Source organism: Hyla sarda, chromosome 5, assembly GCF_029499605.1.
Source record: "Hyla sarda isolate aHylSar1 chromosome 5, aHylSar1.hap1, whole genome shotgun sequence".
In the NCBI taxonomy this organism is placed as follows: domain Eukaryota; kingdom Metazoa; phylum Chordata; class Amphibia; order Anura; family Hylidae; genus Hyla; species Hyla sarda.
In genome coordinates this window covers 109,818,071-109,844,307 of record NC_079193.1, presented here as the reverse complement: position 1 = coordinate 109,844,307, position 26,237 = coordinate 109,818,071, and the positions used below count along the sequence as shown (strand labels likewise).

At 41.2% G+C, this 26,237-nt stretch overlaps 1 protein-coding gene across 3 annotated transcripts in view; it reads right to left on the bottom strand.

Annotated features, from left to right (window-relative positions):
- Positions 1–26,237, bottom strand: part of STT3B (STT3 oligosaccharyltransferase complex catalytic subunit B) — a 169,911-nt gene that overhangs the window by 18,188 nt on the left and 125,486 nt on the right. For all 3 annotated transcript variants that reach the window (XM_056520086.1, XM_056520084.1, XM_056520085.1), the window contains exons 6-12: positions 21,382–21,480; positions 19,257–19,403; positions 16,934–16,982; positions 15,860–16,014; positions 14,058–14,269; positions 8,547–8,734; positions 7,607–7,778 (exon numbers count right to left, since the gene is read on the bottom strand). In XM_056520086.1, coding sequence (XP_056376061.1) covers positions 7,607–7,778; positions 8,547–8,734; positions 14,058–14,269; positions 15,860–16,014; positions 16,934–16,982; positions 19,257–19,403; positions 21,382–21,480 — 1,022 coding nt within the window. The remainder of the gene's footprint in view (positions 1–7,606; positions 7,779–8,546; positions 8,735–14,057; positions 14,270–15,859; positions 16,015–16,933; positions 16,983–19,256; positions 19,404–21,381; positions 21,481–26,237) is intronic.

The window sequence follows — 26,237 nt, the reverse complement described above, 5'->3', positions numbered from 1 at the left end:
ATGGTGCAACTTAAAAGTTTCGAATCCGGATCGGATTCTTCGTCAGGCAGTATGACTTACAAGAAAAAAGGCGCCAGTTTTTAAATGTTCAGATGATGAAACTGCCACCGGGTCAGAGGATAAAAGGGGAAGGAAGATAAAAGAACCATACAATACACAAACAATATGCAGACCATATAGCAAAATTGAATTGAATTGGATGTCTAACATGTGATCTATGAACAGAAAAAACTAATATGCTAATATCCGTACTTCCAAGAAAACTGACATCCTAAAATTTAAGCCGACCAGCACAAAATCCCTGCTCACGAGTTAAGGCCGGTATGGCAACATGAACTGGACAAGGTTTTGGGGCTATGCATAAAATCTCCTGTTTGAAGCGCTGGAGACACTCAGAATGGAGCCCTCCGCTAAGCCTAGACATAATGGAAAAAGCCTTCCTAGCAGGCTGATGCGCATTGAATGCGGTTAATTGGAGATAGGTGTGGGTAATAGTAGGGATGTCTGGTTATACCAGCTGGAATCCCACGTTGAGCTAGCAGGATACAAGTGGTTTATGTTATATATATATATGTATCTCTGCGGGACCCGCAAGGTACAAATAATTGCAACGATTTGCTACAGTGTGATGAGAGATCTGTTTGTTACAATGTAGCTGGCATGAGAGTGCCTAGTTCAAGTTTATAATAATATCGGTTTCTGCCGACTGAGGGGAGGTAAAATGAATTCATCCACAGTAGTCCCTGCTTATTTTGCAGCGCTGGGGAAACACCAATCCCAGGTGCGAGAATTCCATTTTGTTTGATCTATCAACTTAAAGGGTGCAGTCTCCGTTGTTATTGTTTCTGATGCGGGATCATGTCTCATCTCCGGAGTGATGGTCCCATAGATGGACTGAATTTCATTCGGAACATTTGATGTTAAAAAGGGGAAAAAAGCTCAGAAAAATCAGTTTTTAACATCAAATGTTCCGAATGAAATTCAGTCCATCTATGGGACCATCACTCCGGAGATGAGACATGATCCCGCATCAGAAACAATAACAACGGAGACTGCACCCTTTAAGTTGATAGATCAAACAAAATGGAATTCTCGCACCTGGGATTGGTGTTTCCCCAGCGCTGCAAAATAAGCAGGGACTACTGTGGATTAATTCATTTTACCTCCCCTCAGTCGGCAGAAACCGATATTATTATAAACTTGAACTAGGCACTCTCATGCCAGCTACATTGTAACAAACAGATCTCTCATCACACTGTAGCAAATCGTTGCAATTATTTGTACCTTGCGGGTCCCGCAGAGATACATATATATATAACATAAACCACTTGTATCCCTCTAGCTCTGCGTGGGATTCCAGCTGGTATAACCAGACATCCCTGCTATTACCCACACCTATCTCCAATTAACCGCATTCAATGCGCATCAGCCTGCTAGGAAGGCTTTTTCCATTATGTCTAGGCTTAGCGGAGGGCTCCATTCTGAGTGTCTCCAGCGCTTCAAACAGGAGATTTTATGCATAGCCCCAAAACCTTGTCCAGTTCATGTTGCCATACCGGCCTTAACTCGTGAGCAGGGATTTTGTGCTGGTCGGCTTAAATTTTAGGATGTCAGTTTTCTTGGAAGTACGGATATTAGCATATTAGTTTTTTCTGTTCATAGATCACATTGTTAGACATCCAATTCAATTCAATTTTGCTATAGGGTCTGCATATTGTTTATTGTGTATTGTACTGTTCTTTTATCTTCCTTCCCCTTTTACCCTCTGACCCGGTGGCAGTTTCATCATCTGAACATTTAAAAACTGGCGCTTTTTTTCTTGTAACTCATACTGCCTGACGAAGAATCCGGTCCGGATTCGAAACTTTTAAGTTGCACCATTTTAAGAAAAAAAAATTTGCCTTTTAACGCTCTGGCAAGTTCTTTTCATTTTCCAAGGAAGGCGCCGTCCGGAGGTTCCATATCTTTTATCCTTTCCTCGTAAGAGCAACGAAAGCGCTTGTTTGGACAATTTTTATCTGATCTATTTTTCAGCATTGGACCATATTGGATTTTTGCGCCAATTGGAGCTTATTTTCTTTTTGACTATTTCTGCATTTCCTACTGGCTTGGATTGTGTGTCAGGCCAGTTTTGACTCCTACCCAGCATATCCTGACATCTTGGCTTCCCCCTGAGGTGGGATTGATCTACTCTTTATGGTTTTGTGGCTTCTCCACAACCCTATCAGGTGAGCATCCTGTTGCTGTATTTTAATTCTGAGCTAAAATGTAGCACCAGATTAAGCGCACTGTGCTTTTTTGTGTGTTTTCTCTACATTCTTATGAAGGGATACTTGTGTGAAGTAGATCAGCTCTACTCATCTGTATTTATTGCAGTTCTCAGATTTGTGGATGTACAGATGGATCAATGTGTTTTTTTTTTAATGAAGATCTAACAGACATATCAGCATGAAACCACGTGTTGAGACAACAAGTTTACCCTTTAACCCTTCTGTGTTGATCCAGAGGAAGGCAAAAAAAAAAAAAAAACACCACAACATGAGGCTGATGCCAATTTCCCCATGAGAGGAAAAATTCCTTCCCGACTCCAACATATGACAGAATAAATCCCTGGATCAATATTCTATCCACATAAATCTAGTATCCATAACTTCTAATATTATATTTTCCCAGAAAAACATGCAGCCATCAAAACATGTGGCAGAGAGTTCTATAGTCTCACTGCTCTTACATTAAAAGAACCTGTGTGGTTATGGTGAAACCTTTTCGCTAGACATAGAGGATGCCCCCTTGTCATGGTTACCGGTCTAGGTATAAAAAGATCACTAGAAAGGTCTCTGTACTGTCCATTCATATATTTGTACATTGTGATCAAAATCACCCCTACAACATCTTTTCTCCAAACTAAGTAACCTTTCTTAGTACAATAATTCTCCCATACAAGGCCAGACAGGTACTGGTAGTGAGGGACTCAATTATTAGAGGGACAGACAGGGCAATATGTCACTAAGACCAGGATCGGGTTGACAGGTTGCTGGGTGGTGCTGGCGAAGACCCAGCAGTCATGGTAAATATTGGCACCAATGGTAAAGTAAGAGTAAGGTAGAGTGTAGTTAATGATTTCAGGTACAAGCTTAAGGCAAGAACCTCCAAGGTAATATTTTCTGAAATATTACCTGTACCACGAGCCACACCAGAGAGGCAGCAGGAGATTAGGGAGGTAGACAAATGGCTCAAAAGCTGGTGTAGGAAGGAGGGGTTTAGGTTCATGGAGAACTGGGCAGACTTCTGTTGGATACCGGCTCTACCGTAGGGACGGGCTGCTCCTCAATGGGGAGGGTGCAGCTGTGCTTGGGGAGAAGATGGCCAGAAGAGTGGAGGAGTGTTTAAATAAGGGACTGGGAGAGGGAACCTACAACATAGAGGGGTAAGATAGTGTAGATAGAGAGGTGGGACTTATTAATGTACTTCGGGGTGGAGCGGAGGGAGGGGTTAGAACAGTTAATAGGGATAGGCATATAGGGATAAAAAATAAAAAAAATCACCTTTCAATTGCATGTTGAAAGTCTGACCAATAAAACTGAGAAACTGGAGTGGATAATGTCTGAGGAGGATTATGACATAGTGGGTATAACAGACTTGGTTGGACAATAGCTCTGATTGGGCGGTCAACATAAAGGGTTATAGTTTATTCAGGAAGGATCGGACAAAACGTAAAGGGGGGAGGAGTTTGACTTTATGTAAAGTCCAGTCTGAAGGCCACACTGTGGGAAGCTATAAGGGAGGGAAATGATAATGTGGAGTCATTATGGGTAGAAACATATGGAGATAAAAAAAAAATTCTGATAGGGATTTACTATAAGCCACCAAATATAATGGAAGAGGCAGAAGATCAATTACTGAGGCAAATAAGGATGCAAATCAAAATGATGTGGTAATAATGGGGGACTTTAACTATCCTGATATAAACTGGGAGACTGAGACCTGAGAATCTCAAAAGGAAACAGGTTTCTGACTATAGCTAAAGACCATTAGCTGTCCCAAATGGTGCAGGGCCCGACCAGAGGGGGCGCCCTACCAGACTTAATATTAACCAACAGACCTGACAGTAACTAATGTGCAAGTAGAAGGACACCTAGGAAATAGTGATCATAATATAATAAATTATAACTTGTTCTTCAATAAGGGAATCTCTCGAGGGGCCACAAAAACAATGAACTTTAGGAAGGCAAAGTTCGATCAACTCAGAGAAGCCCTTAACAATATAAAATGGGATAATGGGGGAGATTTATCAAAACCTGTGCAGAAGGCCTTGTTAAAAATGAAAGAAACGATCCGATTGGTTGCTATGGGCAATTTGGCAACTTTTCCTCTGCACAGGTTTTGATAAATCTCCCCCAATGTCCTGAAAAACAAGAACACTGACACTAAATGGGAGACTTTAAAATATCTAACATTTTCACTAAGATTTATATACCTTATGGGAGTAAAAGGGTCAGGAATAGCAGAAAACCAATGTGGATGAATAAAATTGTCAAGGGGGCAATAAATGACAAAAATAAAGTATTTAAACTACTAAAACAGGACAACAGTGAAGAAGCATTAAAAAGCTAGAGCGAAAAATGTAAAATACGTAAAAAACAAAAAAAAAAAAACGATAAATGCCACAAAAGTAGAGATAGAAAGACTCATTGCCAAAGAGTAAAACTAACCCCAAAATGTTCTTTAACTATAAATAGCAAAAAGGTCAAAAATGAAAGTGTAGGCCCTTTAAAAAGTGTGGAAGAAATGATAAACGGGTATCAGGAAAAAGAAAATATACTTAAATTCTTCTCCACTGTATTCACCGAGGAAAATGAAATGCCAGGTGAAATACAGTGTGATAAGAAACTCCCCAGTACAGGTCACCTGTCTAACCTGGAAGAAGTACAGTGCCGCATACAGAAAATCTAAATAGACAAAATCACCAGGTCCAGATGGCATTCCCCTCCGTGTTCTAAAGGAATTAAGTAATGTAATAGACAGACTCCTATTTTTAATATTCAAGGACTCTATAGTGATAGGGACTGTCCCCAGGACTGGTGCATGGCAAATGTGGTGCCAATATTTAAAAATGGGTCAAAAAGTGACCCCGGGAATTATAGGCCTGTTAGTTAAACCTCTGTTATATGTCAATTGTTTGAGGGTTTTCTAAGAGATGCTATTTTGGATTAAAAATAAATGTCTGACTCCATATCAGCATGGCTTTATGAGGGATCTGTCCTGTCAAACTAACCTGATCAGCTTTTATGAGGAGGTGAGCTCCAGACTGGACCAGGGGGAAATCGCTGGATGTTGTATATCTTGATCTTTCCAAAATATTTGATACGGTGCCACATAAAAGGTTGGTGCATAAAATGAGAAGGATTGGGCTGGCTGGGGGAGAATGTGTGTAAAGTGGGTAAGTAACTGGCTCAGTGATAGGAAACAGAGGGTGGCTATTAATGGTACTTATTCTGATTGGGTGACCGTTACTAGTGGGGTACCACAGGGGTCAGTCTTGGGTCCTATTCTATTTAATATATATTCATTAAAGGGGTACCCCAGGGGCACTAAACCCATAGCTCATCCTTTCCTACTCCCCAACCTAAGTATTTGTCTAAATATCATTCATTATCTATATAGTGCAGTTTCCCTGTTACTTGCAAAAAGTGAGAGCTACGTCATCCTTTCAGCAACTCTGTCTTGAAGCAAAGTACTCATTGTCCCCACCTTTCAGGACAAGCCCATGTGACCTCTCTCATCTGGCTTCACAGCGTCTGGATGAAAGACACCGCCCCCCTCCTCTCCTCTCCTCTCCCTGTGTCACCAGCTAGGAGAGAAGCCGACAGGGAGAAAACGAAAAAGCCTAGCACAGGAGCCGTATCTGGAGATGCTGGGCTATGTCTCATGAAGAGGTTATCTTCAGACTGCTGCTGTTTAGAGGATGACATGATTTATTGCTGGGGGAAGGTATAGTTTCAAACCAAATACTTTTTTGTACAATATGCAATAAAGTGTAAATGTAAAACTAGTTTGTGCCAGCCGCACTGACCGCTGGGAGTTGTAGTTTTACAGCCAAGCATGGGGTACTAAAGAGGATACCAAACTCTGTAAAGTGGTCAACACAATAGAGGACAGTGCACTGTTACAAATGGGTCTGGATAGGTTGGAGTTTTTGGCTGGGAATTGGCAGATGAGGTTCAACACTGATAAATGTAAGGTAATGCACATGGGGAGGAAAAGTCCAGGCTGGGATTATGTATTAAATGGGAGCACACTTGGGATGCCTGACATGGAAAAGGACTTAGGGGTCTTAGTTAACATAAAATTTAGCTGTAGTGACCAGTGTCTGGCAGCTGCTGCCAAGGCTAATAAAATCATGTGGTGCATCAATAGGGGCATAGATGCCCATGTCAAGGAAATAATTCCTTGACACACATAGAATACTGTGTACAGCACAGCGCACCAGTGTACAAGAGAGATATATAGGGGACCTGGAAAGGGTTCAAAGAGGGGTAACCAGGGTAATACAGGGAATGGGAGGTTCCCAGAAAGATTACCAGAATTAGGGGACGGTACAGAGATCTCTCCCATGATGTATTTATACCCAGGACTGTATCTATAACAAGGGGACATCCTCTTCGTTTAGAGGAAAGAAGGTTTCTACACCAGCACAGATATTGGTTCTTTACTGTAAGAGCAGTGAGACTGTGGAATTCTCTGCCTGAGGAGGTGGTCATGGTGAACTCTGTAAAAGAGTTCAAAAGGGGTCTGGATGCATTTTTGGAAAGTAATAACATTGCTGGTTATGGATTCTAGATTTATAGGGACAGAACGCTGATCCAGGGATTTATTCTGATGCCATATTTGGAGTTTGGAAGGAATTTTTACCTCTAGTATGAGATTTTTTTTGCTTCCTCTGGATCAACTCAGTAGGGACTCATTAGGAATATAGGTTGAACTCAATGGGCCCTGGTCTTTTTTCAGCCTTATAAACTATGTTACCATTAATAATCTTTGTCGCCCTCCTCTGCACGCTCTCCAGTTCAGTCATGTACTTCTTTTAAATGATCAATATTGAATATTTCCTCATATAAAGCATATAAAGCAGGTTGCTCAGAAGTCTCCACAATGCTGCTTTGCAGAAAATTTACAGCGCTGACGCTCCACAAATCTTAAGGACAGTGGCTTAGGCAGATCTGATACATGTTGAAAAGATGCAATCTGACCAGTTATGACTACTGTTGCTATAGACAAGTACAAAACCATATTAAACTGAAGCTTTAAAATCGAAAAAACGCCTAACAATAGAAGGATAAGGAAGTGTATAATTTTTTAATAAGAATCCTTAAAAAGGGAATCTGACAGCAGGATCCCCCACATTTACCTGAATATACAGTGTAATAGTGCTGGTGATGCCGATTCAAACGCAGTTCAGTGTGGGTGATGGTGCTGTCAGATTCCCTTTAAACGCCTGTAGTTTTACAATTTAGTTTAAGAATTAAAACAGGCAGATATCAAAACCTAGAAACGCATCATTCTGAGGCCTGCGTCTCAAAGTCATGAGGTAATTTTGAATGCTTACCAATGCAATATGACTGTTATTCCATGTGTTATTGTCTACCAGCGTCGTTCGATTAGCCATTCCTGCTATTTGATAGCCGTAATCCCACCAAGACATCACTCGGGCATGTTCATCAGTATTTTGCCTTAGCCAGTAGTATGCTTCTCTGAAGTCATCCAAGATGTTTCTTGTTCTGAAAGGAGACTGAGAATATCAGACACAAACAAAAGCACAATAGAAAAAACCCACTAGCATGCAGAATTTTAGAAAATATTTGTAAATCAAAAGTGGGAATGGAAAGCTTTATAAAGGCAAAACTAGGAGTAGGTGCAACTCCACCAATTCTAAAGCAATATATTCACCACAATATGTTTATGTAATAGTGGCTATAGGGTCTTTTAAAGGGTACAAATGATATGAAAATGTGATCACACATGTTTAGAAAGAAGAGGACTGATAGATGCTGAAAAGCCCCCTGGATTTAAGCAATGTAAAAAAAGACACCCAGTATGGGGAAATAAATCCCCATACTGAAGTAGTAGTGAGATGTGTAAAAGTTTCCTTTATTCTATTGTCATACAGAACTGGCACAGATACAGGTAGATAAGTACAAGACGAGCAGATTCTAAATGTATCGGTGCACAATGGCAGTGTGAACCTATCCTAACTTTAAGAGTTTATTAGCCTTCATCAATATACAATATGCCAACCGTGACTCTATAGTGGCACGGCTTAGAGGGCCCCACTTCTATGTACACAACAACGTTTGCATGAGAAGAACAACCTTAGCATTGGTTTTACACACAATACAGGCAAATGTTTGTGTCCATATTACAACCATCTCGGTATAACTGTGGTCTATTGACCTGAACAGACAGCACTGTGGTAATCTAAAAATACATCTATTACAGCTTACTCACACAATTACGGATGCATAACAAGTCAGGTTTCAGGTTCTTACCCATCATGATTGTATGAAGCCAGTACCACACTAGGACTTGAGTAGGCATTACTAGTCACCCATGTGCAATGTACAGCAAACATCATCAATAACATAAGCATCAACATGGTGACCACACTCTTTATATTAGGTCCCAGGCCTTCTTCAGTCTTCTCCTGCTCAGACACATGTTTTCTCACTTTTCCAGCCTAAAACACAAAAAGCAAAATGAGCTACAGAGGTTCTTATAAGAACTATGCCAACTGACAAGCTGCCATGATGGAAGTGGGCACTGAAGAGCTGGTAATTACTAGGGAAACATGTCAATGTCTGCGGAGGTCAAAACTGTTTACATGTGATTGACTGTGATAATGCTAAGCTCTAATTCACTCTGCAAGTCCCACAGTTTTCACTGGAGGCTTATTGCCTCAAATAATGGGATATTTTTGTTAGACAGGAGAAAAAACTAATATGTATATTATATATATTGGAGCATGATAAATATTTTGGAATAGAGTAAATACTACAGTAAGGACATAACCCTTTCCCAAACTATATTTTAAGAGAGCAATATCTTTCCATAGCTAAAGATGAGCACAAGAAGGGGGATTAGGGGTATCCTAGTAACAGACTGACCCGTAAACAGTACCCTGGGTGTTCCTGGCACACTTTACTGCACACAGCAGAATTTCCGCACAGATTTTTCTGTGTCCACAGTGCAGCAGAATCTTATTGAAATGTGATAATTCTGTCTGATCCTATTGCACATCCCTAGACAATAAGTGCAGAATGTGTCTGGCAGCTGCATTTGTTTTTCCCTGGTTGGATAGCTATCTTCTGTCCATTACATGCTTTTCATGATGGCTATGTAAATGGCCCAATATAGTTTTTCTTCTGACTACTGACCATGGCACTAAATGCTCTTCAGACTAACCGCTGGATTAGTATTTGTCAAGAAACCAAACAGAATAAGTCAATTGAAGACCATTAATTAATTGTTATGACCTTATTTACCCCATTTTTTATTAGTATTTTGCATTAGTATTTTTTTTTTTTTTTTTTTTTTTTTTTTTTTTAAGATAGACATGTATCCTAAACACACAAATGCTACTCATTTTTCTCTCTTTTTGAATCTACCTCTTAGGTTTGGCATTAAGATGGATAACCTTAAATAATTTAAATTCATTTTGTTACATTTCTAAAAATAAATAAAATGAAATGTTTGCTACTAATAAAAAAAAAAATAGTTGTGGTTTACCTGTAGTGTGTGTGTGGAGAAGCATTCTTACCTCTCGGACACACAATATGGTTCCAGAACCGTATAGATCGATTTACTGCTACTATTAAAATCAATTCCTGTGTATGAGCAGTAAACACCAGCCCGTGAGTCGGATCACCCGGGTCTCCTGTTGCTTTAGCAGCAAATGGGTTAAGCTGAACTCAAATGTGGTGTTGCTCTTTCCAAACAACGCAAGAGCAGCCAGTTATTCCCAGGTGGCCGCTTGGCAGGCTAGTGTTCATAATGTAACACTTACATAGCAGCAGGCAATCTAGTATTCACCCTGCTGAGTGGCAACCAGCATGGAAAATAATCTGACATTCAGAACAATAATTGTATAATCAAACTGTTATCCCCCGCATCCACCGCCTAGCCAAGTAGGTTCATTTTGTGGAGTAATTAAAAGTAGGAAAAAAAGTGAATTGCTATTGTCTGCACTTCATTACCTAACTTCTTGTAGAGGTGGTTACACAATGCACAGATTAAACACTGCTAGCAACTTCCCATCAATTACAGCTAGCCGTGCTTATCGGGAAAGACGCAGTGAATCAATGTAAAGGAGATAAGGCTGCAGAAAATGACTGTACATCTTTTAAATCGGCTAAAAGGGGCTAATGTTCCTTATGAAAGTTTACCAATTCATTGCTCTGGGTTGAATGCATTATTTCCATAACCTCCTCAGAAAGGTGTTAGTCTGGATTATAAAGGAGCTAGAATAAAAAGCAGATGTGATTGTTTTAAAAGGAGAGGTCTCATACTTAAAATCATAGAAAAACGTATCCCCTATCTGCAGGATAAGTCTTAGATCACAGGAGTCGACTGCTGGGGCCTTCTGCAACCTCCTTTACGGTGCCCCGGGTCTCCACAGGTGCAGCGTGTCATGCCCCCTCCATAAATCTCTATGGGAGAGCCGTTCGGCTATCTTTGAGCTCTCTTATGGAGATATATAGAGGGGAGGCCCTCTCTTCAGGCAGGGGTCGTGACACTGCTGGGGATCTGTACAGGAGATCGCTAGTCGGTCCTCCCCGATCTAAAAACGTATCCCCCGATACTGCAAATACGTTTTTCTGTAATTTTAAGTATGAGACATCTAAGACTTAGGATTACATTACCTGGTCAAATTATAAAAGGCAAACTCTACCTAGTTCCAGATCCTAGGATTGCGATTAGAGATGAGCAAATTTACAGTAATTCGATTGGTCATGAACTTCTCTGCTCGGCATTGGCAGATTTTAGCCTGCATAAATGAGGTCAGCTTTCAGGTGTTCCGGTGGGCTGGAAAAGATGGATACAGTACTAGGAAAGCGTCTCCTAGGACTGTAGCCACCTTTTCCAGCCCACCGGAACACCTGAAAGATGAACTCTTATGCAGGATAAGGTCATCAACTGCCGAGGTGAGAAGTTCGTGACGAATCGAATTACTGGAAGTTCGCTCATCTCTAGTTACGATCAGAGCATTTTTCAACTCTCTAGCTCAGTGTTTCCCAACCAGGGTGCCTCAAGCTGTTGCAAAACTACAACTCCCAGCATGCCTGGACAGCCAAAGGCTGATTGGGAAAATCATTATCTAGCTCTTCTGTCAAAACTCAGAATCTCAAATCTTGCATAATGTTTGTCATATAAATATGTGCGTTATTCCTGTCAAATCCAGTTAAAATAAAAATCAGATAATTATTTGCATCAGTGAAGATGCTGGGTACCAATGCAAAACATGTAACAGGAACCCTAGCTATTATGCTACTACAGAATGCTGCAAAACTACAACTCTCAGCATGCCCAGACAACCAACTGAGTTGTGGTTTTGCAACATCTGGAAGTGCAGTGTTTGGACACCACTGCCCTTTAGTTACAGTTCTGATCTGCATGCCTACGCTAGACATGGCTGTATAAGATATCAAGTATAAGCAGGCAAGGTTCTTAGCAGTGTGATTGCTAAACAAAAGCCAGGGCAGGTGAGACCATGTAGACCGGAAATTTAGGAATTTACATAAATCACAAAAACTTTAACTGAAAAGGGTTATGTGTATGTTAGTTTAGATTTAACATTTTTTTATTTTAATTTACTGTTTGTCTATGTGCAAAAAGCAGTACCGGAGTAAAACTTTGAGGAGTACTGACTGACTATCTTGTGGTGCAGGCTTCCCTGACAGTACATTCAATTGTTTTCATTCGCATAGAGGGTTGTTTGAACGTAAAAGGAAAGAACGAAACGCCTAAAATCCTAAGGCTAGGCCATCAATATAGATCAAAGTGGGACCAACAGATCACCTGACCAAGACACCATGTGTGCTCAGACTGGAAGAGCACTGTGGTCAGACTGGAAGAACTGCACAACCTCCTCTGGGGCATATAGCAGCTCATAAATATATAAGTCTGTATAACGTTCTGGCACCAGTTGATCTGAAATTATTTTTGTTTTCCTTTGGAATACCCCTTTAAGAAAGGGATGCTTGACACACTGGAAACACCGTGTCTTGTGTGGCCAAGCTGCATGTTTATAATGTTACATCAATAAAAGTTATATATTAGCCACAAGATGGATGCTGGATCGAAAATTTATTTTGGGTGTCCTGGAAGAACATGGTCGAGTAGGGCAGTAGAAGTGAATATAATACACTGCTGGAAAAAAATAAAGGGAACACTAACATAACACATCATATGAAATACTTTCTTTACATGGTTGAATGTGCTGACAACAAAATCACACTAAAATTATCAATGGAAATCAAATTTATCATCCTATGGAGGTCTGGATATGGAGTCTCAAAATCAAAATGGAAAATTTCACTACAGGCTGATCTAACTTTGATGTAATGTCCTTAAAACAAGTCAAAATGAGGCTCAGTAGGAGTTTGTGGCCTCCACGTGCCCGTATGACCTCCCTACAATGCCTGGGCATGCTCTTCATAAGGTGCGGATGGTCTCCTGAATGATGTCCTCCTAGATCTGGACTGAAGCATCCGCCAACTCCTGGACAGTCTGTGGTGCAACGTGGTGTTGGTGGATGGAGCGAGGCATGATGTCCCAGATGGGCTCAATCAGATTCAGGTCTGGGGAACGGGCGGGCCAGTCCATAGCATCAAAGCCTTCCTCTTGCAGGAACTGCTGACACACTCCAGCCACATGAGGTCTAGCATTGTCTTGCATTAGGAGGAACCCAGGGCCAACCGTGCCAGCATACGGTCTCACAAGGTGTCTGATAATCTCATCTCGGTACCTAATGGCAGTCAGGCTACTTCTGGCAAGCACATGGAGGGCTGTGCTGCCCCCCAAAGAAATGCCACCCAACACTATTACTGACCCACCGCCAAACCGGTCATGCTGGAGGATGTTCTCCATGATGTCTACAGACTATCACGTCTGTCACATGTGCTCAGTGTGAACCTGCTTTCGTCTGTGAAAAGCACAGGGCACCAGTGGCAAATTTGCTAGTCTGTGTTGTCTGGCAAATGCCAAACATCCTGCATGATGTTGGGCTGTAAGCACAACCCCCACCTGTGGACACCGGGCCCTCATGGAGGCTGTTTCTGACTGTTTGGGTGGACACATGCAGGGGCAACTTGCAGGGCTCTGACAGTGCTCCTCTTTGCACAAAGGTGGAGGTAGCGGTCCTGCTGCTGGGCTGTTGCCCTCTTACGGCCTAATCCATGTCTCCTAATGTACTGGCCTGTCCTGGTAGTGCCTCCATGCTGTGGACACTACGATGAAAGACAGAAAACCTTCTTGCTACAGCTCGCATTGACATGTCATCCTGGATGAGCTGCACCACCTGAGCCACTTGTGTGGGTTGCAGACTCTGTCTCATGCTACCACTAGAGTGAAAGCACCTCCAGCATTCAAAAGTGACCAAAACATCAGCTAGGAAGCATAGGAACAGAGAAGTGGTCTGTGGTCACCACCTGCAGAACCACTCCTTTATTAGGGGTGTCTTGCTAATTGCCTATAATTTCCACCTGTTGTCTGTTCCATTCGCACAACAGCATGTGAAATTAATTGTCAATCAGTGTTTATTCCTGAGTGGATAGTGTGATTTCACAGAAGTGTGACTGACTTGGAGTTACATTGTGTTGTTAAAGTTTTCCCTTTATTATTTTTTGAGCAGTGTATAAGCCTGCACTGCCATGATCCTGTTAGTCAGCTGATCGTTGCCAGAAGATGAAGTGGTTTACTGGCACCTGTATCAAGTGGGTTAAACTAACTTAAGAGGTCATTTCATTACAAGAATGGAAATCAAGGCATATTATAGATATTACCTTATCATAAAGGTTTCCCGAATTCCTTTTATCATCCTCGTCACTACTGTCTTCTACTGGTGGATTTTCTCTTTTCATGTCATCACCCAAATAATGTTCAAAGACATTCGAGAAAGCAATGGCAGAAAGCATGCAGACCACAGGAGTCAAGGTTAACATCAGACGGACCATCACACCAGCAAAATATACTGCACTGATTGCATATAGAGCAACTGAGGAAGGAAGAATAGGTGGATTTTATTGCTCCACTAATACCAGGATAAATACCCTGAACGCTACACGCTGCTAAGACACGACTCCCTTACAGTCTGTAAGAGCTGCTTATGAATTATAGCCACATAACGGTTAGGTGGGTAAAAACAACAGTGTAAATCTCATATACACAATACAACAATTTAGCAGGTTGTCATGCCAGGAAAGGCCATCAGAGGACTACTTCACATAACTTGTTTTGGCATGACAGGCAGAACAGATGACATTAGGTAGAACAAGTAAGGTATTAAAATAAAGGCCATAGAAAAAGCTGTAAACCCACAACAACTGCATTGACTCTTTATGGTAGAGAATATAATCTGAATTGCACATGAAGATATTGGCCCATCTCATAACAAACATTAGGAAGATTGACTGCTGAGAACTAAGTCTGCATATTAATACATACCGGCCCTCTCTAAATATCAGACTCATAGCGTAAACAGCAATGCATTACACACGAGAAAGCTTTTATGAAAAAACAAAACAAAATTTAAATAAAAACCACCACCACCACAAGAATGGATGTTTTCTATGAAAATAAAATATAGAGTACGAGTCCCTCTACTGTCTCTGTGTCTTGGGGCATGCAAATATGATCAATAAAAAGAGCTACATCCACTTATAGGGGTCACGTTCGAGTAAGGCTACGTTCACATGTGCATTTTTTTGTGGCAGATTAGCTTTGGCAGATTTTGCTGCCCATTGAAGTCAATGGGCATCAAAATCTGCAGCAAAAATATGCACGTGTGAACATCCCCTAAGGCTAGGTTTCCACACAGGTTCTTTTTTTTGTAAAACTACCACTGTAATTTTGAGCCAAAGCCAGAAATGGATCCAGTAGGAAGGAGAAGTACAAGCCCTACTTTTATATTTCCCATTCCTTTTGAATCCACTACAGTGTTAGTTTAAAAAAAAAAAAAAACATGTAAAAACCTGTGTGTTTTTTCTTGATGGGGACTCATATTCCCACTATTTTTTGTGGATTGCCATCAGGTTGGCAAAAGAAGACAGAAGCTAAAGGTATATGGCGCCCATAAGAATCCAGAGCTGTGTTTTCCAAACAGTGTGTCTCCCACTGTTGCAAAACTACAACTCCCAGAAGGCCCAAAAAGCCTTACACAAACCACATCTACATGAAAAATGCATGAAAATTAGATTTACAGCCGAAAGACTAATTTCATATGCATATTTTATTTTCCTTTTTTCATGTGAACATTCTTTTTTGGATGTGCAGTTTATTGTCATGCACATTGGTTTTGCCCATGTGAGCTAGCACTTCCTATTTGGTGGTGCCCACCAATTCTTTATTTTCTACCTTTTGAGGATCTACTCACTCCAATGTATTGACTTCAATGAGACTCTGTATGGTATATTTTTTTTTTACCAAAACCTGTGTGGGAAAAACGTGGAGCAGTTGCCCATAGCAACCAGATTGCAACTGGTCAACCTTTTCTTCAGCACAGGTTTTAATAGTTTCCGATTGTGTCCATACAAACCAAGTAAAACCAAATAAATAAAGCAGCAAAAATGTTCTGGGCAGTACTTACCAAATACTCGCTCATCATTGATATTCTTTATACAGAACCAAAGCCCTGCAGGAAAGGTACAGACTAATATATGAAGGTCAAAAAAGAAAGAAACCCAAGTTGTAGGCTGATGCTCCGATACTGAAGCGATAATAGGGATGTGAATTTTCGCGTACCTATTTAAAAACAAAAAACAAAACACAAAGTCTTGAAAAACAACTCCAATGCTTAAAATCTGCCATACATGACAGCAGCGTACAATGTTCTGCTTATTAGCTATTGTCATCTGTAATTTTACTGCTTACAGTACCCGAAGTGTGTAGGGAATGAAAGGACAAGCAGCTAAGGCAGACTATCATTACATGAGAGAATCCAGCAGTTTAACCATCAATTTGTTATTCAGATTTCTCCATGTGAAAATTGCTGCCAAGAAGCAAATGCTGAAGTCACTGAACCTCATGTTAATAATGACCTCCTAAGTACAGACTAAACTGTTTGGCCAGTCTTAAAGCGCTAAGCTGCCATCATTTCACGGGGATCCGAGGTATAAAGACAGCGCTGATTACCATTTCATTCCAAAACATTTTACAAAACACCTGCCAAATGCTCGGATACCAATCGCATCTAACAAGGGATGTGCCATGCAATTTTACAGGTCACTTCGCTGTCCAGATGCCTGATCCTCCCCGGCTGTTGAGCTGGCTGGACTTTTCCATCCGGAGAATGTACCAATTGCAGCCAGCTACTGGTTATGTAAAATATCCCAGGCCAGAGAGAAAAAGCCTGAGGCAATCTAGGTTATGTGGCTATATTTCCTCAAAAATGAAATATTTCGTTTTATGTTATCACCAGTGTAATATGGGATAACTACGTTCTATCTGTCCACAGAACAATCTGTAAAAACTGTTTACCAAGAGCATGTTCATTTGTCTGAAACACAAGGAGTCACTCCATGGATTTCATGGAGAATGGGGGAGCACTCCAAATGAGGATACATTTCATTGAACCAGATTTTTCAGTATACGGTGACTGTTAAGTGTCTATTCAACATACTGAAGCAGAAACTATTTCCAGACGCTCTTTAAAAACACTTACCCTGTATCCCAAAGGGAATAAAATCGGCCACTCCAAGGGGCAATGTACCCTATAAAATCAGAGGAAACATGTTAAATAAAAGCAAACAATTTAAAATTAATATAAAATATATATGGTATATAAGCCCAGGGTTAGACACACCCTCTGATGAAGTTCTATTGACCAAACACCAACACTATAGACCATAATGAAACAATACTCATTCAAATGTAGGCAAACTTTATTGTAATACAAAAATTCATGAAAACAATTAAAAAAATTCAGTGGTTAGGTACAAGAGAATACTCAGGCAGAAGAGTAGGAGGTGAGAGCAATGAAAAGATCACAAAGGTGTGCATAAGGATATGTATCATAATACAATTATGCTGAAAAACATATTGCGTGAAGGCTTGGGCTAAAATAGGATCACAAATGCGGATAAAGATGCACCCACAAATAGGATGTACCTAAGGCACAGGAATGCCACCCCTATACTAATGGGGTTAAGACAAGTAGAAGTCACAAAAGGAACCTGTGACTACAACAACGGCCGTGACTAATGATACAAAGAAACAAAAAGACACAAGAAATACTGCAGTATACCTACAAGATACATGGCCAATGCACCCTAATGGATATACCTCTCACCTGCAATCCCAAACGCGTTTTCGCTAAGCAGCTTCATCAGGGGGCGTGTAAACCAGATGGTAAGGGTCAGTGTATATATAGGGGTGGTGGCCAATCACAGTTGGCATATGTCCTGCCTAATTGATAACATGTGTGGTACTCACATCATGGAATACATCATGCGCGCCAGACCCTGTAATGACTGGAAAGCAATGTGTCCGCCGCATACATGACTTATGATGGCAATATACGAGCCGCAGCCATTGAGTGCGCTCATAAGCCCGGAAATGTGACCTCCACTTCCGGACTTACGCCTCGCATATTGCCATCATATGTCATGTATGCGGCGGACACATTACAGCATAATTGTATTATGATACATATTGTTATACACACCTGCGCAATTATGTGATAGTTTCATTATTGCTCTCACCTCCTACTCTTCTGCCTGAGTATTCTCTTGTACCTACCCATTCTATGTTTTTAATTGTTTTTATGAATTTTTGTATTACAATAAAGTTTGCCTACATTTGAATGAGTATTGTTGCATCATGGTCTATAGAGTTTGTGTTTAGCACAGACCATATGATATTGGGTAACGAAGTTCTATTGAGCCAAGTGATCGTTTGGGTACACTACTCCAGATGGATTTGTTTTACACGGCAGACATTGTGGTTTGTTAATTCAGCTCATCATTGTTGCCCTTTATTTCAGCTCTATATATTTGCACATTGACTGTAATGTAATGTAATGTACCTGTATTAAGTGCTTGTAAACTAGTAATGTATCCATGTCTGTATATCATGCCTCAGATATTTAGGTGTTGATCCACTTTTCCTTTTTTGTCCTACTGGGAGTGGTGGGGGTGCTTGTGTTTTATCTGTATTTATTTACGATCTAATAGTTTTCCTATACTGACCTGTGTCAAAAAAAATTGGGTGTGTAATTTATACATTTTGGCATCAGATTGCCCTATTTACTATTTGTGATACATTGCCTTAGTTTTTTTGAGGGACAAGATTAAAAAACTGTTACACTTCCATATGCCATGGCTGGACAGATCACAGAGGCCTATTACCTACATATTTTCTACTGGCATCTTATTCTGGCTATAGATGAGATATACGCTATATATCAAGCATTAGTAGTAAAGTTAAACACATAGGAATGTTCAGGATGGCAGACTTTGGTCATGTTTATTCAGGCAAAAAACATAAAAATTTGCATGAAATTTGCTGTGCAGATTTTGTTGCCAATTTTGATGTTTTTCATGTGACACTTTTTCAGCAATGTCTTTTGAAAACCAAATAAAGCCAATGGTAAAGGGAAACCCTACTTTCTTGGTGGGCTTTTTACCCAGGTTACCCTCCACAGCAAAAATATGACCAGCCATGCAATGTTTTTTTTCAGCTTTGGCCGGTTAAACAAAAATGAAAATGGCGTGATCAACCACACTGGAAAAACAACATTTTTGTATCACTTGTCTGCCTGAACAAAGCTGTATTAACCTGATCATCATAAAGATGATCAAGGAGATCTATATTATATAAGTATTATGTCAGGATGAAATTATCCTCCTCCTCACATTCTCAGAAATCCTACTGAGCCTGCCTATCACCAGTATACAATATCCTCTGCCAATATTCAGAAACGGCCATGAGAAAGACCAGCAAGAAGAGCGTGTGCAGCATACATGGAGCGTCTCACAGCAGCTTACCTGTGTAGGTTAAGTAGATAACTGTTAGGAACACAATTCCAGCAGCGAGAGACACTCCCAGAAAGAAGAGCGTCTGAAACTCCTGCTTTGTCAGCTTGTCTCTAAGGTACTGTAGGAAAGCATACGCCTGCAGCAGAGCAAAGACTCCTGAAATAGACAAAGACATTAGCGGCAATCACAGTGGGACTCCTGATACAAAACATTATATTTCCCTAATATCTGTCAGACCAAGCGTATGTCTGTCTATATATGTTATCGCATAATAATACATATTTTCAATTAAAAAAGGTACTATTCAACTTAAAAGCGGATCTGTCAGACCATGTTTGTCTATGTAAAGGCAGCAAAGTATGGGCATAGGTCTGCTTAAAAGGGTACTCCAGTGGAAAACTATTTTTTTTTTTCAATCAACTCGTGCCAAACAGATTTGTAAATTACTTCTATTTAAAAATCTTAATCGTTCCAGTACTTATTAGCTGCTGAAAACTACAGAGGAAAATGCTTTTTTTTTTTTTGGAACACAGAGCTCTCTGCTGATATCATAACCACAGTGCTTTCTCCTGACATCTATGTCCATTTTAAAAAACTGTCCAGAGTAGGAGAAAATCCCCATAGAAAACATATGCTGCTCTGGACAGTTCCTAAAATGGACAGAGATGTCAGCAGAGAGCACTGTGGTCATGATGTCAGCAGAGAGCACTGTGTTCCAAAAAGAAAATAATTTCCTCTGTAGTATTCAGCAGCTAATAAGTACTGGAAGGATTAAGATATTTTTAATAGAAGTAATTTACAAATCTGTTTAACTTTCTGGCACCAGTTGATTAAAAATAGTTTTCCACCGGAGTACTCCTTTAATATTAAGAAAAATGGCTCCTACAAAATACAAAGAACATTGTGACATTTGGTTTAGGGTAGGTATAAAAAGGCACACTAATGTATACAGCAACGCACTGAAGCAACGCACGTTCAAGCCACTTCCCACGCGTATGTTTATTTTAGCAAAATAAACATATGTGCAAGGGAAGTTGCCCGAATGTAATCCCTAGCTGACTATGTTCAGGGGATTAATGTGAATGTCCGTTATACCGACATGTACCTAGGATGCATTGCACTAATGTAGCATAAACCTAGCCTAACCAGAGAGCTCAGAAAATACAAAAAGGCACCTAGTTTATTACTAGGAGCAGCATAGCCCATCTACTGTGCTGTGACGTAAAAAGGATAGGGTATAAGATCTCTGATTGCGGGAGTCCCGTCGGTGGGGACCCGCGCGATCTCCCTGCTGCACGGCATTGGTTTAGAGCGTCAGGTGCAGCGCCGGAGGCTCGAGACGCCACGGCCATGCCCCCTCAATGCAAGTCTACGGGAGGGAGCATGAATTCCATCATGCCCCCTCCCATAGACTTGCATTGAGGGAGCGTGCACGTGACATCACGAGCGGGGCGTAACTGACGTCATGAGCCTCTTCCCCGCATCGCCAGTCATCCGGCACAAAGCGATGTCTGGGGTGCCGCAGGTGAGATCGCGGGGGTACCCAGCAGCGGTCAGACATCTTATCCCCTATCCTTAAAGGGCAGAAGAAGACAGTGCACAAGTTTTCTATCTTTCTTATAAAATGTATACCAGCATATAGCACACCAAAAATAGGCTTTTATAGACCAAAAACTTAGCCTACTAGTGACTATGGCCACTAAGTGGTGACATTCCAAGGTATACCTGCGGCATAAGCCAAAAAATGATAGTATGCTGCTTAGGGAATGAACACAAATAAGCACAGGTCAGTGGAGGTTTTAGAGGACAGACCCCAATGGATCAAAAAGTAATAATAGATCCTGACAATAGGTCATCATTTTATGAGATGGGAAACCCTTGGAAAGCATGAAAACACAAACATCTCCCATTGTTAAAGCTAGTTAGGATGTAGAGGATAACCTGAGTGCATGCAATAATAGTGAGCTTTAACCACACACCGACACTACAAACAAATATGAAGTAGACAAGAAAGAAAATAAAAAAACCTATGGTGAATGAGAAGATAAAAAAGGAATCAGATATTGAATTAAAAGGCCAAATGCAGTCACAGAGGCTTATACCCGATATCCAAATATACATAGACTGATCGTACCTGCAGCTGCCATGTGCTCACTTGTACGGATGGGTTGGAAACCAACAAAGGGAATCTGCATGGATAATATTAACCCCACAATGTAAAAAGTGCTGTATGCTGCAGAGAAAACAAAAAACAAAAAGAAAACCTGATGAGCAATTTAGCATAGTACAATGTGTTAACCCTGTAATTTTTTTAAAAAACATATTCTGATTTGAATACATTTTTTTACTCTATTTAAACCTGTGACTTTTCTAAGGGGCATCTAACAGAATTTGATCTGTAGTGCAGCTTACTCAAAACAGATGAGTTATACAATATAACAGACAATGAGGGAAAAAAAACTCCCAAAATAATACAATGGAGAAATCAGATAACTTGGCTACAGACCAAAGAAATAAAAATAAAAGCAGCCATGGAAGAGCATGTCAGACATTGTAAAAGAAGATCAAAGAAATCCTGAACCACTCTTCAACACAAACACATATAATTATTTATTTATTTTATTTATTTATTTATTTATTTATTTATTTATTTATTTATTTATTTATTTATATATATATACATATATTCATATATATATATATATATATATATATATATATATATATATATATATATTCATTAGAGATCGACCGATTATCGGTATGGCCGATATTATCGGCCGATAATCACGATTTTGGGCATTATCGGTATCGGCAATTACCTTGCCGATAAGCCGATAATGCCCCGCACCGCACCATGTCGCACCCCCCACCGCCCCGGCCCCATTGCCTCCCCCATCCCCGGTTTTATAATTACCTGTTCCCGGAGCCCACGCTACTTCTTGCTCCTGCTGCGTCACGCTGTGCGCAATGACGAGTGACGTGCGCGACCTGGCGTCACCGTCAGTGCGCACAGTGACAGTTCAGGAGGACGCCACCGGAGCCAGATGTGGAGTGGACCCCGGGAACAGGCAATTATAAAACTGGGGATGGGGGAGGCAATGGGGCCTGTGCAGGGCGGTCGCGGCAGGTCGGGGGGGCAGTCACGGTGCGGCGGGGGGAGCGGTGGCGGTGATAGGTCTCAGGACCCCCGGACAGGCAGGGGGTGAGAAGTGGGTGGCGGCGGCGGCCTATGGCACCGCAAAAGCCACTGCAGTGCGGTGTCGCGGGGGGATAAATAGTCGATTATCGGTATCGGCCCTAAAAAAACGATATCGGTCGATCCCTAATATATATATTACACACACAGGGTGGGCCATTTATATGGATATGCATTAATAAAATGGGAATGGTTGGTGATATTAACTTCCTGTTTGTGGCACATTAGTATATGTGAGGGGGGAATCTTTTCAAGATGGGGTGACCATTTTGAAGTCAGCAATTTTGAATCCAACTTTTGTTTTTTCAATAGGAAGAGGGTCATGTGACACAAACTTATTGGGAAATTCACAAGAAAAACACTGGTGTGCTTGGTTTTTACGTAACTTTATTCTTTCATGAGTTATTTACAAGTTTCTGACCACTTATAAAATGTGTTCAATATGCAGCCCATTGTGTTGGATTGTCAATGCAACCTTCTTCTCCCACTCTACACACACTGATAGCAACACCGCAGGAGAAATGCTAGCACAGGCTTCCAGTATCCATAGTTTCAGGTGCTGCACATCTTGTATCTTCACAGGATAGACAATTGCCTTCAGATGACCCCAAAGATAAAAGTCTAAGCGGGTCAGATCAGGAGACCTTGGGGGCCATTCAACTGGCCCACGATGACCAATCCACTTTCCAGGAAACTGTTCATCTGGGAATACTTGGACCTGGCACGTTCCCTGAGTTGTTCCAGCAAGATGGTGCACTACCACATTATGGGTGTCAGGTCTGAGCATTTCTAGATGAACAGTTTCCTGGAAAGTGGATTGGTCGTCGTGGGTCTCCCCATCTGACCCCCTTAGACTTATCTTTGGGGTCATCTGAAGGCAATTGTCTGTGAAGATAAGATGTGCAGCACCTGAAACTACGGATACTGGAAGCCTGTGCTACCATTTCTCCTGCGGTGTTGCTATCAGTGTGTGAAGAGTGGGAGAAGAGGGTTGCATTGACAATCCAACACAATGGGCAGCACATTGAACACATTTTATAAGTGGTCAGAAACTTGTGAATAACTCATGAAAGTATAAAGTTACGTTAAAACCAAGCACATCGTTGATTTTCTTGTGAAATTCCCAATAAGTTTGATGTGTCACATGACCCTCTTCCTATTGAAAAAAAACAAAAGTTGGATTCAAAATGGCCGACTTCAAATTGGCCGCCATTGTCATCACCCATCAAAGTTTCTCCCCTCACATATACTAATGTGCCACAAACAGGAAGTTAATATCAGCAACCATTCCCACTTTATTAAGGTGTATCCATGTAAATGGCCCACCCTGTATATAGGCCAAGGCAGGAGAATTCTATTGGGCTCTGGGGAGCCCCTCTCTAAGAGAGTTGTAGATGTGGCCAGGTGGAAAATAAACCTGACTAGCTGAATATTGATACCTGCTGTATCTCTTGTAGCAAATACATGTTTGTTTGTTTATTTTTATTCTTTGCATATATTTAGAGTAACGTTTTACAGATCTGTCAGTCTTTCCTAGAATGCTCTAAATCAGTGTCTCTCAACCAGGGTGCCTCCAACTGTAGCAAAACTACAACTCCCAGCATGCCCAGACAGCCAAAGGCTGTCTGGGCATGCTGGGGGTTGCAGTTTTGAAACAGCTGGAGGCACCCTGGTTGGGAAACATTGCAATAAAATGTGTACAACTTGCTAGGAAAAAATGAAGGGAAATCCAATACTATCAACAAGAATGCACACTGTGCGGACGCATTAGACTGCGATGTGTGGAGACTGCTCTCTGATGTCCCCAGCGAGGCTCAGAATCTAATGACATTTCTCAGGAATGAATACTGAGTACCCATAGGAAAGTCACACAAAGGATGCCGAGAGAATACGCAGACTCCTTGCAGATATTTCAGGGGGTCGGAAACAGCCATGTAGCTGAAAATGAAGACCACTTGGCAACCATGACTTGTGTATTAGGGAGTCATTCTATAACCAGAGGAGCAGGAGATAATCCATACAAGTACCGGTGGATTCTTCTTATGACAACAGAACGGTACGATCACACAGACTGTATAGGTAAAGCATGTAAAACCGCAGGAACCACTCTATTGCTTATGTACAAGAGGATCCAGGCAGACTGAGCATGTGTGACCACTGTGGACACATTAGCTGGAGACAAGCAAACCACCACCAGGGGCACCATAACAAATATGCAACAATATCTAGGCCCTATTAGAATGGTTCAAAATGTTAAATTGATAGTTTCTGTGTGATCTAGCCATGTACATTGTTATTTATTCACAGGAAAACCCCTTTAACACAGGCAATGCTTCATTATACAGACCACAGAAAATCCTTTAGTTCTATCAGCTAGACAACAAAATGTTCAAAAGAATCCGTAAGTAGCCTGAATCCAGATCCAAGACTAACTAGTTGTTCAGTAAAGCACAAGGCAAGAAAACATGGCATTAGTCGATTTCATGTGTCTAGTAGAAACACTTAGGCTTCTTTTGTTTAATGTCATTGAGATGTATTGGAATAAATTCTTTAGTTTAGCCCCTTTTAATGCTGTAACTCCTAGCCGAGAAGGTTTGTAGCACAGAACAAAGTCAAGGCATGTCACACAAACCAAGGGAGGACAACGGCGCCTTAAATCGTCTCTGATAATTTCCCCTAAAGCTGTTCTATATAATAATTGTTAGAGTGCCATCCTGTGGAAAATGCTGCAATGTACATTTGTCAGGAGATGTCAGTGGATAAACACTACAATATAATGAATCACTGTGCTCTGCGGGAACACAGATCTTATCGCACTAGAAGCTTTTACACTATGCACAGATGATACACTTAGTCCTTTAGGTTATAGATGGTAGAAAATTATAATCCATGCAAATGATTCTAAAGACTACAGCGACAATATTCACATACTATTCATACAGAAAACAGACGGCAACATAAACACTACCTAATGCAATATATTCCAGCTATGTGAGGGGGTCTACCATAGTCCCTTCCAACTTGTGATTGGAATCGGTCCTAGAGATCAGACATCTATGGATCAGAACTTGTCATCCTAGTAATATGCCAAACAGTAGATAGGAATACAGTCTAAAAACAAACCTGACAGTGTGAACATGCTGTACAGTCTGCAAGCATCATGTTATGGAGCAGAAAGATGAGCAGATTAAGGTGGATCTGAGACTGGTTTACAACTTGGGCTAGATTTACATCAGGCTTGGCACGCAACATATGCCTGGAACTTCTCCCGCCATAAATGTCTACTGTGCCTGCAGGCTACATGTTAGCCATAAAGGTTTGACTGGTATAGCTTCAGCTCAACTGTACTGAAGGGTGTCATCTTCCCTTGTTAATAAAGGGTGTGCAACAACAGTCATCAGCATAAAGGGGTACTCCCTCCACCCCTAGACATCTTATCCCCCATCCAAAGGATAGGGGGATTAAATGTCTGATTGCGGAGGTCCCGGAACTGGGACCCTCTGTGATCTCTGTTGCAGCACCTCAGTCATCCGGTGCATGGAGCGAACTTCACTCCGTGCCTGATGACTAGCGATGCGGCGCTGGAGGCTCGTGACGTCACAGCTTCATTCCCCCTCGTGACGTCATGGCCTCCACACCCCCTGCCATAGACTTTCATTAAGGGTGGGAGGAACACCGGGTGCTGCAGGGAGATCACTGGGTGTCCCAGCGGAGGGACCCCGTGATCAGACATCTTATCCCTTATCCTTTGGATAGGGGAAAAGATTTCTAGGCACGAATTACCCCTTTAA